General features: G+C 35.9%; 1 protein-coding gene across 1 annotated transcript; it reads right to left on the bottom strand.

Annotated features, from left to right (window-relative positions):
• Positions 1 to 793: 793 nt before the first annotated feature.
• LOC128209075 (zinc finger protein 37 homolog) lies at positions 794 to 19,453 on the bottom strand. Its single transcript, XM_052912916.1, has 4 exons — positions 19,291 to 19,453; positions 8,306 to 9,411; positions 7,699 to 7,798; positions 794 to 6,023 (listed from the first exon to the last, which is right to left on the bottom strand). Exons 1-4 carry the CDS (start codon positions 19,428 to 19,430, stop codon positions 5,744 to 5,746), a joined length of 1,626 nt encoding a protein of 541 aa, XP_052768876.1. The 5' UTR covers positions 19,431 to 19,453; the 3' UTR covers positions 794 to 5,743.
• Positions 19,454 to 19,677: the final 224 nt, after the last annotated feature.

The raw sequence follows: 19,677 nt of genomic DNA, 5'->3' as shown, positions 1-19,677 counted from the left end.
GTATTGACTATCAAGTTTGTCTTAACTTTGAGCTGTATTGACCATCAAGTTTGTCTTACCTTTGAGCTGTATTGACCAACAAGTTTGTCTTAACTTTGAGCTGTATTGGCCATCAAGTTTGTCTTACCTTTGAGCTGTATTGACCATTAAGTTTATCTCAACTTTGAGCTGTATTGACCATCAAGTTTGTCTAACCTTTGAGCTGTATTGACCATCAAGTTTGTCTTACCTTCGAGCTGTATTGACCAACAAGTGTGACCTATGCAGGTGATGACCAAGTGTGACCTTTAACTTGCACTGGCAATGAAGTGCAACTTTAAGCTTCAATGACAACCAGGTTTGACTGAGTGGATCAGAGTGCAAATTTATGCTACAGACCATGGTAATCTTCCATTCTGTAAAATTTGGTAAGTAACGTTATGGCTGAGATGCGATTTAATAGTCTGGACAACAAAAGAAGGCAATTTTGAATACACCCAGGTAAAAATATGTAGGAGTTGCGCTCATCTTGTCCAGTAATATTACACATGTACATACACACTTGAAACTCCATAGGAACTTGGTCAACATGGGGAATTGTGCACCTGCAAATTGTGCAGTTCTTGCACAAAGTTTTTGCATGAGGACACTATACGATGCCTATTTTTTCTAGTAATAAAAGCTAATTAAAAAACCTCATTACATGCTACCCATCAAACTAGACTTTTTGCAGAGTACATAATGATATTGGAAATGTGTGTCTATACATCTATGGCCTGTTAACCATTTGCATGACCTGTCGAAGAAAACGATGTCAATACTTTATGGTTTATTCATAATAATGGCTATAACAGATGTAAAATATAATCATCAAATCTTAAGAATGAAATGCTGAAAGCAACTGAGAGAAAACAGCTATCAATGTGAAACAAGGCTACAATAACATACAATCTATGCTCCCAGTGTAAAAATATAAATGTAAAGCGCAAATTTAAAAATATTACTCTCCAATAAGTATTTTCTAAAACTAGTATTTATACATATGGCAAAGAAGTTGGTTGTGGACAGAAAAAACATGATCATCAACACTCCAGTTCAATGTTGAGAGGATTTGTCAAGTGATTTTGAAATCATTCACATCAGTTGTGAATAAAAGAGCAAAAATATACATTTTGAAAGATATGTGTCAATTGGACAAGAAGTAGTCACAGACTGCCATATAGCCCACCAAAATAAGTACAAAAATCTTCAGTGTTTGATACAAAAACGGGAGAAGTCATAACAATAGCTCCAGGGATGGTATTCAATATTAGGCTTAAGTGGATCTAAGATCCATGTCACTAATTGGATAACTTGTTATTAATTACTGATCAATGAATGACTGAGTGAATGAAGTCAATGATGTATGACAATAATATTAACTTAAGTTTAATATTGAATATAACCCCAGACAAAAAAACAATTACCAGTATACAATGTACACCAATTAACAAAGAGCAATTATTGTTAAAATACCTAAAGCAGAGTTATGGTAAATGTGCACTGAACTCCTCAGGAAGATCTATCTATGTATGAAGTTTAAAGTCCTAATGCCTTGATGATTTCTGTGCTTATGCTTCGGTTAAAAATAAGTATAAAAATGGAAACAAAGAAAAACATTAAAAATATCATAGAAATTGTTTTGGTTTCTATGCATGCAATGAGATCTATCTGTATGTGAAGTTTGAAGCCAAAATATTTGGAGTTATGCCTTTGACAAACATTAAGTACAGAAATGAACAATGGAAGATAACTCTAAAAATAACTGAGTCCAAGTTATTGTTCCTGTGCAGCATACTCCTGAATAAGATTTTTTTGTATTAAAAGTCAATACCTCAAAAGGTTTTTGGTGTCCTGAACAACAGGAGTTGTAACAGGACAGCGTGCGCGACTATATGCTGCTTAGTCTTAGAAATGAATACAATTATGAAGTAATATTTGCATGTCAAAAGCGATAAAAAAGTCAAATTAAGAAGTAAACGAGAAAGGCTGCAATGCAACAAAACCCGGCTTTCAATGATTGACAAAAGAACTTCAGCGTTTGTTGTGAGATTTAGTTTCAACTGTGTTTTCTATTTCTAATATCAGTAACCTTGACCTTGACCCTAGGGCCCCCAAATGCAATCAAATGGAAGTCCTCCATAAAATCTTCCTACAAACAAAGTTTGGTCACAATATGTCAACCCTTACTAAAGTTATTCAGTACCAAAAGGTAACCTACTTTAAGTGACAGTGAGGCAATCCCATGAAAGACCTCCATAAATTCTTCCTACATACCAAGTTTGGTCACAATACCTCAACCCAAACTTAAGTTATTTGGCACTAACCATTTAACTTTTTTTAGTGACATAGACCTTGACAATGACTCTCATGGCCCCAAACACAATCCCATGAAAGTCTTCCTATATACCAAGTTTGATCCCAATGTGTCAAACCTAATCAAAGTTGTCAAACACCAATGCCGGGGCGAGAAGTAAAGCCTCCTTATTCTTTGAGTAGTCAAGCTAAAAATTAAATATATAAATGAAAAAAGTGCAATTACTCTACATAATGGCTAAGGTCACAAATCCGAACACTTTTGGAGGTTTTTGACAATTATTTTGGAGAGTTTTTGTTGTACTTAGTTAAAATTTCCTATGAAACATCTTTGGTCAATGTGACAACATCTGTCAAAGAATAGATTCACGATCTTATCAATCTTATGTCGAAAATCGTTCATTTTATTGACAGTAAATTACCCTTCAATTTATGCTATAGAGGGCACAAATACCAAACACTTAAAAACAAGTATGCTACATTAAATAAACACTAAGCTGCAAAGTTATTTATTGTTTCCGCTGTTTTTCAAAACATGTGATTTAGATGTATAGCGTATTTTCTATTTATAAATATCTTGCTTGTAGGTCAACATAACTCCACGGCCTCAAAGAAGCGCATGCGCCCTCTGATGTCAATCCCCCATGTGCTATATTTTTGATCTTTAAGCCAGTTTTAGAAAAATACTCAACAAAACAAGATCCGGATTAGTAGCCTGTTCAGAAATGTACCATCAACCAGTATATCAAACACAGAACTCCTATACACTGCACTTCTTTGCAATTAGATACATCTGTACATGAAGTTTGAAGTCAATATCTCAAATACTTGGAATAATGCTCCAGACAAAAATGAAATAAAGAAAAAATGAGCAAAGGGCAATAATTCTAAAAATAATAATGACAGAGTTATGGTTCTCATGCACCTTGCTTCTACCGAATTATATATATGTACATTGAGTTTCAAGTCAATACTTAAAATATAATGCTCTGGACAAAAATTAAATATACAAAAAAAAATATGGTCAAGGCAAGATTATTCAGTCAATATGGAAGGTATGATTAAAACTGACATTGTAAATTATCTGTATTCCAAGATTCTGACAACCAGCTTCCAAATCAATGCTACTGTAAAAGTCAAAATTCATGTTGATAGCCGGTAGTAAATGAGCAAAGACTGAAGAAAAGATTATGATTCTTAGGCACTGCACATGTGCTAATGTTTCAAGTTTCATTAAAATCCCATTAGTAGTTTTTCACTTATATACTCACAAAGGGTGTGACAAACGAATGGAAGGACAAATGTACCAACATTTATGACTATCTATGTGATTTCATACATATATATATATATATTTTTATTTATATATTTTTTTTAAAAAGCCCCTTACCCTCCTGTCAGTAAAACTAATAAACACTAAATGTTGGTGTGGAAAGACAAAGCGGCAACTATAAGCCTTCCCTTCAGGCAGCATAAAAAATCCACACGAGAACCAAATATCAGACAGGAATGTATGTAAACTGGCAATTCAAAAGTTTTTGATTTTTCTCTTCTAAATAACAATCAAAATATATGTGAACTGTTTAAATATGCCAGTTGCATGTACAATTTACAATAAAGCCACATATCCAAGATAAGCTTATTGCTGCATTCCAAATCAACATTACATGATTTGCGAAGTTCTAATCATTTGTTCTTTCAACTTTTATCATTCTAAATGTAAATTGTTAGTATCAAAAAATAATAAAAAGTGGAGGTATGTTAAAAATAATTGGTATCCACTAAAAATCACATGATTTGCTGTTTATGCCGATTGCATTGGATGCCACTAAAACTTTATTCAAAGTTAGTTACTGTGAAATCATTACTGTTCATGGGCATGAAATTTCGTGGTTTGCAGAAAAAAAACTCATGGGTACTTGAATTCGTGGATTTTCATTTTTGAAAAAAAAAAATCGAAGATGCGATCGTCCTAGATCGTCTGCATAATATCCACGAGCTGGCCCGTGATTTCTGTCTTCTATGTCACTCGGTTTATGACAATCGCTAATGTGGTACGACATGCCAATTAGTGCATATACCCATGTCACTTATCGATTTAATTGGGAATAAAGGTAATAAAAGAAGATGTACCCTGATCATAAATACAGATAGGGGAAGCCATTGAATGCCAATTAAGAATTTTGCAAACTGTGAAAACACCGAAAAGGTGCGTCACGTTCAGTGCTTATTAACCTTCAATGTACTAGTAATCGATTAAATATTTCATTAAATAAAAAAAATTGAGTACAGACACTCATCACGCACATCTTGTAAACTTGGAGATATTCATTAACAGCACAGGTTTAAACACGTGCTTATAACTGTCATTTGCTGCATAAAAGACAATTAACTGATTTGGTTCATTATTTGTTAAAGGCAGTTATAATATATTAACAGAATAATGATTGTATGTTATACAGTGAGACAGGTTTTAACACTGTATACTGCGACCTCTGTAAATAATATACTAGAGTATGTACGTAACAAGGCAGTTGAAAAAGTGAATAAAGGGTTTATATTTCGTGGGATCTTGAATTCGTGGATCACCCAACCCACGAAAACCACGAACATTAATGCCCCACGAACATTAATGATTTCACAGTAGTTTTGAATGCAAGTTGTTTGGTGTTTCCAACCCACTTATTAAAAAAAAGTGATATGGAATGAAAACCTGCTATTAAAAAGTCCCCTCTGTAATTTTTTTTTACAAAAATTTATTTTTTAAGGCAATAAAAACTAACCGGAATTACACAATCTTTGTTAATTTAAGCTATTCATAATATGCCTGTTAATTTAAGCTATTCATAATATGCCTACATGTAAAACTAAGACAATTTCTATGAACACTGGGTGAATAACTTCTATTTTACAATTATAAACTGAAACTAATAAAGTGGTGTTTTCTGGCATAAAGTTCTGGCTAAATTCAATGAGTAATTCAGACTGGTTATTGCAAAAATGCCACTGCCACGTTCGTTTTCGTTTTGACACAAGTGCACACAAGGTACATGCCTACATATTTTCCTCTCTATCTAGTAACAACAACTAAAACATTATTGCGGTATGAGAAGCATGCAAAGCAAAATGATGACATGATTCGATATTAAAAAGTTTACAATAAAAATAATTATTCCAACATCTCAAGCTATAATATATACAATTGAACTTATAAAAATCTATAGCAAAAAGCTTGTCACATTATCATACTGCAGTAAAAAAAGATACACATTCATAAGATTTCCATTTAAAACTTATAGAACCTATAGATGAAGAAAAAGTATTAAAACCATATTGACATGCCAGGTAAATCTGATAAAACACAAGGCATGTGATCAAAATCTAGCTTGAAGCCAACGCAGACGGTTAACTATTGAGTCGAAGAGTTCAAGGTCCACTGTTGGATTGCTGCAGCAGGGACAACCTGGCCCTGTGTCAGCCCAGCCCCCATCACCATTGCCCCTATCATCTCAGCCCCGGCCATGCCTGCCCCTCGAGCATGCTCCTTCTTCTCATGTATGGCGAGGGTGTGCTGATTCTTGAACATGACCCTACACTGCTGGCAGGTGACTGCGGTTGAGAGGCTGTGGGCCTTCACATGCTCTTTTAGCTGGACATTCCATGCTGCAGCATAGTTACACTGGTCGCACCTGACATACAAGAAATCTTTATGTACTGACTATTTTTTATCTTATTCAATTGAGATTTAAACATTGCTCAGGTAAATTGTAGTGTTCATGTACATATCTATTGCAAAATATTGCTCATTAATATTCATGGACAGCCAGCAATATCAATTACAGTAGAACTTTTGGCCAAAACGTCTTAAGAGCACATGCTCACAAGGTATTTTTGATAATGTCAGGGTTAGACACTAATATTTTTCACAAGGTAGTCCCTCGGACTACTGGATCTGAAATCTGGGTAGACCAGCCAAATTTCTAGTAGTCCAAAAAATGCAAGCCTGCAACGGATTTCTAGTGTTTTGCGAGACTTAGCCTTCTGACCTCAAACATTGTCAGTATAACCATTTGATTGGTCTTTTTTATTAATCTCAATTTTAAAAACATTTCTGGCCTTTAAATATAATTTTTAAACCTTAAAAAAAATGCCCCATAATAAAATATAAGAACCATCCTTAAATACTCCCTTAATCTGTCATTTTCGGGAAAATAGAAAAATAAATCACTTGACACCTCTACCAAAATTGTTGCTAAGTTACGGAACAAATGACAGACATTCTATATATAGGCAATATTTGATAATTTGGCATCCTATTATTCAGTATTCTTTGATAATCTACATACCATAATGCTTAAAAATACATAATGAAATAAACTACCAAAGTGTTATTAATTACTTTTCTGTTATGGGAGTAAGATCGAAGTTGTTATTTGCCCTAGCTTCAATGCATAAAATGTTAAGACATTTTGGCGCGAAAATTAACGCTCACAAGTCTGCCATCGTCTGCACTTACACTGCATTAGACCTATTTTGGCAGTATGATTATTTTATCAGCTCTCTTCTAAAAGCCAATTAAAAGATTTCACAAGCCAGGCATTATGTTCCTTCTGTTCGCTTTATCGAGACACCGGCATTTGACAATACCCTTAACCATAATAACCCTGACGTATTATCAGAAAATCTAAAAATAATAACCCCCATAAAGCTTTGGTTTACATCGTATCTATCATTGTTTCTGACTGAAAATGCAAGGGACTTGGAAATTCTACCACTTCGGGACCCAAATCTCCCTCGCTGAGAATGGCAGAGGATCACATGTCTGAGGATTAAACACACCACACAGTGCGAAATTGATTTTTCCCTTTCTAAATTAAGACATTCTAAAGACAGGTTTAAATATTGGTCGAAAGGCTAAATGAAATGCGCGCGAAATTCGGTGAACAGTCCACATTGTCCGGAATTGCTCGACCATTTTCGGCAAACTTTAGAATGAGAATTTACCACTGATGTTCGGCTTTTTTTAACATGACGGTTTACGCAAGTTTAAGCGTAATAAAGATTTTATGCTCAATTTACTGATGTGATATTTAATTTTTCTAGAAGTCTGACGGACTATTGACCTCAAATTTCTTGTAGTCCGACCATAAAACTGGTAGTCTTGGACTACCGTTAGTGTCGAACCCTGAATGTATTATGTGACCAATGAAAAGCCAAGAAGTCTTTCCACTGTAACCATTTTTTTTTTAACACATTACACAGTTTTTACTTTTTGCAGTCCAGTTCTTCTATTAGCATGACACGATTTAGTAATTATTCGCCTTTAATTATTTCTTTTTGTATTACTCTCTGGACTAGACTTACTTGTATGGTTTCTCTCCTGTGTGCGTTCTCATGTGCGACTTAAGCTGGTATTTCTGGACGCAAGTAAAGGTGCACTGCTCACATGCAAATGGATGGATGCCTGCAGGTTATAAATGGTGTAAAGCAATCACAATCATCAGGGCCTTTTTACCAGTTATGTGGAAGACACCCTAGCCTTTTTTGTGGGGAAAAAAGTATATAGTTTTAAATATTTCGAAATTCTCAGGGTAATTTTTCAAACATTTTGGAAAAAATGGAGCAAAATATCAATAAAGCAGTAAACATATCACTCCTTCTCGATAATTTAACCAATAGTGAGATTCTCATTATATGAAATTTTAAAAAGAAATACCTGAAGATCATTTTTATAACTGTTTTTTCCACCACATATATTTGATGTTAAGATATTCTACCATTACTTTTGTCACTCTTTTAAACCAACAGTTATTGACACAATTTTTATACTCTCCTAATCTTCATGAGTATAACTTCATTTTTATTTATATCTAAATTCACAAAACAAAGGGACATCAATGTTATACCTTAATTTAAAAAAAAAATGTGCTCCACTCAAGATATTAGATAAATGTAAATTTATGGAACTCACCTTGGTGAGCATTGAGATGGAGTCTCAGCATGTTGGCACTCTTGGCCGAGTATGAGCACAGATGGCACTGGTGGTTACGTATGTTCTTGTGTATGTAGCGTACATGAGTGGCCAGCACCATCTTGCCCTGGAACATCTTCCCGCACTCTGGGCACTGGAATTCGCCCGTGCAAGCGTCACAGTGCGCGTGATAGTCCTCGTTGGACAGGCTCGCCATGTATTGCTTACACTTGGTGCAAAACTTGAGTTGTTCAGAATGCTTGTGCCGCATATGAACCTGGTAGGCAAACCTTGTCGGGAAGTTTTCTTCACAATATCTGCATTTCCAGTGGTTTAGACCGTGTTCTTTTCCCATGTGAGCTCTGTACATGTCTCGTCGCGGGTACTGCGCACCACAGATGTCACAAACATACAGTTTGCTGTTGTCTGGGCTGCAAGCTTGCTTGTGCTTGAGAAGATCAAAGTCCGAATAGGCTTCATACTTGCAGGTTGAACAAGATAGAACATTATTTATATGTTTTTCCAAGTGACTTTCAAACACCACCTTATTTTCAGCTTTAAAGTTTTTACAGATAAGACAAGAGTACATAAATTCAAAAACCAAACTTCTCCTATGCTGTCTTTCAATCGAATCAATTTTTTCCACGGTATACTTATCTGTGTGATTGTCTAGGTTAATATGAATCCAGGGTTTAGATTCTGCTTCTTTGTTTTTTTCTGATCCATCTTTCTTTTTTGCCATTGCCCTTTTCTTATTCTCCTTTTTGATTTGTTGATCCTGAAACTCCTTCTTTATTTTCAACTTGATTGGTCTACCTACTTTTATTTTCTTTAAATGTGTGTCTTTATCATTGATCCTGGTTTTCTTTTTTCGCTTCTTTTTCTGTAATTTGATGATCTCTTCAACCTCCTCAGCATAATCACTTGTCAGTTCGCTATCATAATGACTGTGCGGTTCAACTTTTATTTCCCTAGACAGTTCCACTTCATTACCATCACCTGTCCACTCAGGTTTAATAGTATCGTTTATGGAAAACTTAAAACCATTACTGTATTGAAAGCTTCCCGGCTCCTTGATTTCCATTAAAGCATTGTATTTTTCATACCTGAAATGGATATACTTTCTTTTAAACATATTCCTAGATTCCTTAATTAACATGGTAAACTACAAACTGAAAACTAATAGTATTACCAGTCATCGAAATTAGACTTTTGGCCGAACAAGCCCAAATTCTAATACTATTGCTTGGCATCAAATTTTTTAACAACAGCCCTGCTACATAAAATCCAGAATTTGAGCAAGCCCGGAAGCCATTTACCAGTGCAGGGCTTGCGGGTTTGAGAATTGTAAATAAAAATTACTGGTTCAAGTTACTAAAATTAGGTACACATGTCTACATATTGCATAATTAATGATAATACTTTGTGGATGGAATGATGAACAGTGACATCAAGCATAATCACAACACATTTATTGTCAATAATAACATTTAATTCTAAAATTTGAGTCACTGTGTGAAAAGCTGGACATGATGTACTTGTTAAGAGGTCCAACTACAGGTAACTTTTTGAGTCATGAAGAAATGTGGTTTAGAAAGATAAATATTTAAAATAAAAGGATTTACAGCTGCAGTTTCACAGATTGATTGTTTTGACAACTTTTTTTATTTTGTGTCTTTGAATGAGCCTTTTTTTGCGTAAATGTCGGGAAACCAGTGATATAAGACAGCAAACAAAAGATCAGATAGCAGTTAATCATATTGACAAGGGATGGCAACGAGTAGTAAAATTGGTACTCAAGTACTCAGACAATCTTCCAATCGAATACCTGGGTACGCAATTACTCGGATAACTTGAATTTGTGTTCGGTAAAGACAAGTTCATGTATACATGTATCGTTCATGTACTTTTAAATATGACTGTCATTATGTACCTTAACAGAATAATCAATAAAAAGAAAACAAACATTGTTTCATGCTTTTAATTCGTCCTTCCCATTTCATTTTATACATACATAAAAATTATGTACTACAATATAAATGGAAAGTAAAGCTCAGATCATATTCGGATAGATGATCGAGATTACACTCATTAATAATCTTAATTCCTGAATTAAGATATCCACCAATCAATTGTGATAATCATTGCAAAAATACGCCCATTCAGGAAACATTGCACGTAACGGTTGTTACTAATTCGCTCGTCAACGTCCATTGTTTGGTGGAAACTTTCTAATTGGTAAACAACACAATTCTGTAAAAGATATACCGCTATCAAAACTTTGTTAGTTGACATCCTGACAGTGTTATTTGCAAAGACCTTTGTTGACAGTTTGCAACTCTCGCAACAACTGTCAATTACTTTTTTACGGTCAATTGTGTACACAGCAGGGATTAGAGGGACCGTAAATTGTTTTCTTGGAAACGCTCCAGATCTGATACTTACGTCTGTAAAACGTGTATTTGGTGAATTTTATAAAAGAAAATAATTATTTTCCAAGCACTCAGTAGTGATTTGGTACTTGGGTACTCAGATGATTGATTGAGTGCTTGGGTACTCGTTGCCATCTCTAATATTTATGTTCAATAATTTATGTTTTATGGCTTAAAGCGTTACTAACACTTAAAAGAGTGTTGCTAACGCTTAAATGAAACTTTCAGCAGTTTACCAAATAAATGAGATCTGTTATTTGGTGAATGATCTAATATGAATGAAATAGAACTGAAGGGATAATGATACCAAAATCAGCTGATTCTGAGACTTTTTTTAAAAAGTATCAAAATTGACAATCTGTGAGGGCAGCTTTTATATAAAAGAAAATTTTAGGATTGAAATGCTGTTTGTCCATCTTAAATGGTAGTTAAGCTTTTAAAATAAGAAGTAAAACTGTAAAAAGACAAAAATCACTGAACAAAATATCTTGCACTGCCATGGGCCAGTTCATGAATACATCCTGGATTTGCAGTTTCAAGTTGGTAACATAATCTTGGATGTACCAATTATATGTGTGTTAATAAACTATCCAATGGAATTTTAGCCAGGTTATATGCAAGCATTTTTAAATTTCACTCATATTTAAGAAAAATCATTTTGCCATCAGTAACAGTAAGATTTTGTATACCAGGGAACACCATTATCGATTTTTAGGTGCCTTTTGTACTGACCGTGGCCGGTACCTTGAATTTACAGTTACCTATTACCGGTGGAATCATGGGAAATGTAGCTACTTTTTCTTTGGAGGAGCTTACCCTCTTTTCTTTTATCAAATGTAGCTACATGTATTCAGTGCCATTCAAGAATTATGCTAATATTTTTCTCCTTTTTTGCCAAAACGATATTAGTTTACCCCTATCAAAGGACCCCACCGCCATTCTGTTAAAAGTGGAAAACTCACTGGAATTCAATATTGGTGTCTTTATTCAACATTGAAAAGTCAGAAGTTTAGTCGGGTAGCAGTGTTGCCAAAAAGCACATCCTCAGTGGGGACGTAATCAACAAAATGGATGCCGCCTGTCAATATTTGTTTTATGAATTATTCAAAATTTATTCATTGATTGTTACATAATTTTATATGAATAGAAAAAGTTCAAAAATTATGTTTCTGATGAATTTTGATATAAATTAATAAATGGTTCTTTTTAGGAGCTACATATTTATTGAAATTTTCACAGACATATACCAAGAGATATTGTAAACACAGGATACATGAAGTGCTCTTCATGAACTAGATATTCTGATTTTTGGGGATTACACAGGCATACATGTGAACTCTACTGGTGGTAGGTAAAATATATGGCTTTTGAGACCCTTCTAACGCCATACCACTTTCCCCTCGAAATCTACTGCTATTGAACGCTCTTTTAAAATCCTCAAAATTCTATCAACCATGTTAAAATACCATATTAATCTGTCACTTTAAAGGCCTATTTTAAGGAATGTTTGGCATGATAATCCTCTGATGTGCATCTTCTGCTAATTGCACTGGTGTCACGTTAGGGGCCAATTTCCTGTATATTGGTTTATTGGCTTAGGGCCATTTAGGGTCCAATATTATAATGAAATCTCCAAAACCGCATAGCAGGATACTCAGATTGGAGATCTGATAAGAAGGCACCAGGATTAAGATCAATACACAGAGGTTGTGTACTACACACCAATTTGGATGGGGGATCTGACACTTATAGAAGGCTTGGTGCAATAAACTACTTGTCAAATCACTTCACACTTCAGCCGAGATCGTTGCTAGGTTACAAGTACGTTTCAAAAGACCACTAATCAACATTCTTTGTTAATTGGCATCCTACTAATCAGCATTATTGTAAATATCAATCATTATAAAATTGTCAAAACATTAAAAAAACATTATCAAGGTACTATCGATTATCTGCAGTGTATAAAATTTTACGACATTTTGGCGGGAAAATTGACATACACAAATCTGCAGTCGTCTGCACTTACACTCCGACTTGTTTTGGCAGTCTGATTTGATTTTTTTAGCAGCTCTTCTGAATATCAACTTGTTTTACAAGTCAGAGGTAATATTCCTTCTATTCTCAACAAGAGCTGTCACAGTATGTGACGAATGCCCCCCGAATGTGACATTGACCTACGAACAAGGTCAGTACATGAAAAGTTGATCTTGCATTTACGTGTCAAATACATATGGCAAGTTATTTTAAATTGCCTCTGAACATAAAAAAATACCACCCATACTTGACAACCTACACTGTTATGTCCTGTTATTCAGAATTCCCTTGTGAATAAACACTTAGTGTATCTTTCACCTTAGAGGTAGGGACATGGGTTTTGCACACGACACGTCGTCTTCGTATGTGGAAGACATGTAGCAAGTTATTTTAAAATCTGTCCATACAAGAGAAAGTTACAGCCCGGACACGACAACCTATACTCTATGTCCTTATATGCAGCACTCCATTGTGAATAAACACTATGTGTGGACCTTGACCTTTGAGGTAGGGACACGGGTCTTGCACGCAACACGTCGTCTTGGTATGTGGAACACATGTGGCATGTTATTTTAAAATCTGTCCATACAAGAGAAAGTTACAGCCCGGACACGACAACCTATACTCTATGTCCTTATATGCAGCACTCCATTGTGAATTAACACTAAGTGTGACCTTGACCTTTGAGGTAGGGACACGGGTCTTGCACGCGACACGTCGTCTTGGTATGTGGAACACATGTGGCAAGTTATTTTAAAATCTGTCCATACAAGGGAAAGTTACAGCCCGGACACGACAACCTATACTCTATGTCCTTATATGCAGCACTCCATTGTAAACAAACACTAAGTGTGACCTTGACCTTTGAGGTAGGGACACGGGTCTTGCACGCGACACGTCGTCTTGGTATGTGGAACACATGTGGCAAGTTATTTTAAAATCTGTCCATACAAGAGAAAGTTACAGCCCGGACACGACAACCTATACTCTATGTCCTTATATGCAGCACTCCATTGTGTATAAACACTAAGTGTGACCTTGACCTTTGAGGTAGGGACATGGGTTTTGCACGCGACACGTCGTCTTGGTATGTGGAACACATGTGGCAAGTTAATTTAAAATCTGTCTATACAAGGGAAAGTTACAGCCCGGACACGACAACCTATACTCTATGTCCTTATATGCAGCACTCCATTGTGAATAAACACTAAGTGTGACCTTGACCTTTGAGGTAGGGACATGGGTTTTGCACGCGACAAGTCGACTTGGTATGTTGAACACATGTGGCAAGTTATTTTAAAATCTGTCCATACAAGAGAAAGTTACAGCCCGGACACGACAACCTATACTCTTTGTCCTTATATGCAGCACTCCATTGTGAATAAACACTAAGTGTGACCTTGACCTTTGAGGTAGGGACACGGGTCTTGCACGCGACACGTCGTCTTGGTATGTGGAACACATGTGGCAAGTTATTTTAAAATCTGTCCATACAAGAGAAAGTTACACCCCGGACACGACAACCTATACTCTTTGTCCTTATATGCAGCACTCCATTGTAAATAAACACTAAGTGTGACCTTGACCTTTGAGGTAGGGACACGGGTCTTGCACGCGACACGTCGTCTTGGTATGTGGAACACATGTGGCAAGTTATTTTAAAATCTGTCCATACAAGGGAAAGTTACAGCCCGGACACGACAACCTATACTCTATGTCCTTATATGCAGCACTCCATTGTGAATAAACACTAAGTGTGACCTTGACCTTTGAGGTAGGGACACGGGTCTTGCACGCGACACGTCGTCTTGGTATGTGGAACACATGTGGCAAGTTATTTTAAAATCTGTCCATACAAGGGAAAGTTACAGCCCGGACACGACAACCTATACTCTATGTCCTTATATGCAGCACTCATCGTGAATAAACACTAAGTGTGACCTTGACCTTTGAGGTAGGGACACGGGTCTTGCACGCGACACGTCGTCTTGGTATGTGGAACACATGTGGCAAGTTATTTTAAAATCTGTCCATACAAGGGAAAGTTACAGCCCGGACACGACAACCTATACTCTATGTCCTTATATGCAGCACTCCATTGTGAATAAACACTAAGTGTGACCTTGACCTTTGAGGTAGGGACACGGTTCTTGCACGCAACAGGTCGTCTTGGTAGGTGGAACACATGTGGCAAGTTATTTTAAAATCTGTCCATACAAGGGAAAGATACAGCCCGGACACGACAACCTATACTCTATGTCCTTATATGCAGCACTCCATTGTGAATAAACACTAAGTGTGACCTTGACCTTTGAGGTAGGGACACGGGTCTTGCACGTGACACGTCGTCTTGGTATGTGGAACACATGTGGCAAGTTATTTTAAAATCTGTCCATACAAGGGAAAGTTACAGCCCGGACACGACAACCTAAACTCTATGTCCTTATATGCAGCACTCCATTGTGAATAAACACTAAGTGTGACCTTGACCTTTGAGGTAGGGACATGGGTCTTGCATGCGACACGTCGTCTTGGTATGTGGAACACATGTGGCAAGTTATTTTAAAATCTGTCCATACAAGGGAAAGTTACAGCCCGGACACGACAACCTATACTCTATGTCCTTATATGCAGCACTCCATCGTGAATAAACACTAAGTGTGACCTTGACCTTTGAGGTAGGGACACGGGTCTTGCACGCGACACGTGGTCTTGGTATGTGGAACACATGTAGCAAGTTATTTTAAAATCTGTCCATACAAGGGAAAGTTACTGCCCGGACACGACAACCTATACTCTATGTCCTTATATGCAGCACTCCATTGTGAATAAACACTAAGTGTGACCTTGACCTTTGAGGTAGGGACACGGGTCTTGCACGCGACACGTCATCTTGGTATGTGGAACACATGTGGCAAGTTATTTTAAAATCTGTCCATACAAGGGAAAGTTACAGCCCGGACACGACAACCTATACTCTATGTCCTTATATGCAGCACTCCATTGTGAATAAACACCAAGTGTGACCTTGACCTTTGAGGTAGGGACACGAGTCTTGCACGCCACACGTCGTCTTGGTATGTGGAACACATGTGGCAAGTTATTTTAAAAGCTGTCCATACAAGGGAAAGTTACAGAGCCGGACGGACGGACGGTGCGATTTTAATATGCCCACCTTCGGGGGCATAATAAAAAACACTGACATTTGTCAAGTCTCTTAACCATGACGTATTTTCCGAAAATCTAAAAATAGTATGTGGCAAGCGAACTTCTTGCAAAACAGGAAGAGAAAATAATAGCAATTTACTTGAGCCATCATAATCGTTTGAAATTTAAAAAAAAAAAAAAAAATTACAGTAAATTCTTATCAAGTGTCCGCAGGGTTGAACCCCTCCTAGGAACGCCGCGTTCATAATTCTTGGGTCGGCTGATCACCCTCCGAGGGCCTTATATTCAAACTTCGAAGAACGCAGACAGTCAATAAATTCATTGTGTTGGCTGTGATAGCAAAAATCCTCGTTATAACTCGTTTCGTGTATCCCGGAACAACCTGTTTTCGACCACCTGAGGATCATTTACATTTCAATCATAAATAAGTGATAATTAAAGGTAAATGTTTGTTTGTACCATTTAAAGCAATCATTCCTCTTTGTAGAAACAAAAAAATAAAATAATCGTCTGTTGTTTACATTTTGCATTCAAAATGGCAGCTGTCACATGGTGTATTTGACCTAAATACAACCTGTTTTTGACCATGGCCTTTAACTATACTTCACAACAAAAGTTTGTGCAAAATATTTTTCATTTTAATTTGTATAAATTGTTGAAACTGTTTTAAGTATTTTATTTTTTTAAAAAGTAATTAATTGTTTACATATTTGCCATACAGTCACTTTATAGTTACTTATCACCACAAGGGGGGCAAAGGAATGCATCATCCCTTCTAATGGCTTTCATATGGGTACAAAATGATAAATTCACCCATCATGAACCCTGGTAGCACTGGCCCAACTCTGAATGAGCCTCATATGACCTGCCTAGGCTGCAATATGTATAATTTTATGATAACAGTTTTTAACTGAGAACCCTATAATAATTCAATATAGTTACCTGTAGATAAATTTCATTTATATTAGAATAAACAATATACCATATTTTGATGCGATTTTAATGTTGTGCACTATTCTTAGAAAACGATAGGGCATAGGTTTTAAGCTCTGGTTGATATGTAAAGTCTGGCAAACAAAACAACATGATTTTAAAGAAGTATTTAACACATGAAATCATTCTAAATGAAGGGTCTAATTTGGCATTAATTATTATTAATTAAAAATGATTAATTGGTGTTGTTTCAAGTAAAACTGAAGTTTTTTAACACTAGCATTCCCATTCTTTTTTAAATGATGTTTTCTGACAGTTCTACTGTAATGGTTAACAATTAGAGCTGTTTTTTACTGGAAGTGACACAAAATAGAAGGGTTTTACCTATTTTCAGGGGGCGGTCGAAAATAGGTTGTTCCGGGATACTGTAAATATTGTAACGTTTCTTCCCTAGCTAGCTTGGAAATGCTACCTTAAATAAAACTTCAAACCTATTCTCGGACTGCATTATCCCAAAATTTAAATATAAAATCAGTAATATATACACGTGATTAACAATGATTGCTTACAAAACCAATGATTGGAGAAATAATTATTATGGTTCAAGAATCTATTCAATTATCCCAAAACCAAGAACGAACAAACAGAAACACTACAACACCTATGCTATAACTTCAAACAGGACCAGCATACAAAACGCTTATAAATCAATCACAATATATCAGCAAAACCTGCAGTGCTAAGTGTATAGCTTTTACGAGGAATCAAACCACTGACCCTGTTCCGTCTGTATTGCAATGATCCAGGCTTACTAAGAGGCCAAATAGACACCCCACGGATGTCCGAACCTAGAAACTAGAAGCTGTAGCTTAATGCTTCACTTTAATTCTCCTAGCCTCCAATAGTTCAGAACCCGCCCTAAACAGTACAAAAAGATACTTTAAAGCTTCCCTATATATTAACGTGATGTTCTCCCATCGGTGTCGAGACACGAACTAACTATTTCTTTTTATGCCTTTCGCTTCTTATATATACCCTAACATCACGTGACCAAAATGGAATGGTCCATTTTAACAAATCCTATGGGTGAAACCATTATATATAACTAATGTTACAGAGTAGGGGTGACAAGTTTATCAAACTTACGAAAAAGTAGAAAACTATTAAGAATACAACTTATTCGTATTAATTAATCATTTACTAGCTAAATTTAGACATTTAATACTAAAACCATAACATTAGTATTAAATACATGAAATCATCATAAAGAAGTCATAGCGATAAAGTAGTCCAAATAATTGTACGTTGACGGATTTTTTTAGATTTTTGATATGGCAAATCCTTCACGTACAAATTGTTTAGTATCAAAAGTGGGTAGTTGTTCCGATCAGGATTCCGGGTTAAAGCATATAGCGTCTATGAAATATCATAAAAACAAGAAATATTACCGGATAATGTTATTTTACATTAGTTCCGTACACAAAAAAATAAATATCCAACTTATAATTATGAGTTTGACGGCTTTTCTTCATTTCATTCTGTCAAAACATAACGATATATACATGAAGGGTACCTGCAAGGCTTCAGGGCACAGTTTTAAATCGCTCGGAACATTTCGGCCATGGCCGAATTGTTACGATTGTGCAACGAGGTCTATCTCGAAGCTTTGTCGGAGGAGGCCGAGTTATTACGATTGTATCGAGTTGTTCCCCTTCGCATAATTGTTTTCTGTGTCAGTCAACTTTCGTTTGATTGGAAAGGTAAACAACTTGTTTTAATGCATTAAATGCTTGTTAAGTGCAAAATAACATTTCACTTACATGGTAAAATATGAATATAACTCTTTATGATCAATTTCAACCATAAAATACTTCACTTAAAACAATTTCAATATTTTTAAAACACCCCCGTTTTTTGCACATTCCCGTTTAGACGTTAGGGATTGGAAGAATCCCGTATAACACGTCTATTTTTTTAGACTAAGCGATAAAGTAGTCATTCTAAAATGCCGTCCAGGCTTTTTTTTTTAATGATGGTTAGCCTGGACTAACCATCATTAAAAAAAAGCCTGGACGGCATTTTAGAATGACTAAGCAATAAAGCGAAAATCAAATACTCTATAAAATTCACTAAAACAGAAATGATTATTTTTCGGGCTCCGGACTACATGATTCCATGAACATTACAACATGTCTGAATGTTTCCATGAATGCTTATTTTTATAACAAGGTGTGGTGTCTATCTTTAACTCATATAAAGACTCCTTATCCAAATTTTAGACTGGAAACCCCCTGACATACAATTCGCCCCGACATAGAGTAACATATCGGTAACGAATGTAAACTTAGTTGAATGTAACCTAAGCCAGAGGTTTAACAAAAAAATGATCGTTGCCCCGAATTTAAAGTGCTTGCTTACGTGTCCATTAATAATCGTGCAAAAGCTGTATCGCCCAATTTCAAATTAGAAGACATTGTTTTCCATCTGTTCATTTCAGAGCCCAAGTAGGCGGCGCTTGACAAAGAATTGTCATCGAAAATTTGGTTGTTGTCGTCCATTTTGGTAAAAGTCGCTGCCGTACAAACTCGGGTATGATTAAATAACGAAAATAAGTTTCTTTTCGCGGAAATAAGATTTTTGACGAAAATACGAAAATAGAAATTATTTTCCCGAAAATAAGATAAATGTGAATTAAAAAACGGAGGTGTAGTCATAAATACGGATGGATGCAGTCACTTTTGGGATTTTAAAAGAGACTTCCATGGTATATTATTCTGCGCACCAAAGTTATAAAGGAATTGTACA

This window comes from Mya arenaria, chromosome 11 (genome assembly GCF_026914265.1).
Source record: "Mya arenaria isolate MELC-2E11 chromosome 11, ASM2691426v1".
Lineage (NCBI taxonomy): Eukaryota > Metazoa > Mollusca > Bivalvia > Myida > Myidae > Mya > Mya arenaria.
The sequence above is the reverse complement of the archived record's forward strand: the minus strand, read 5'-3'. Positions and strand labels throughout refer to the sequence as shown.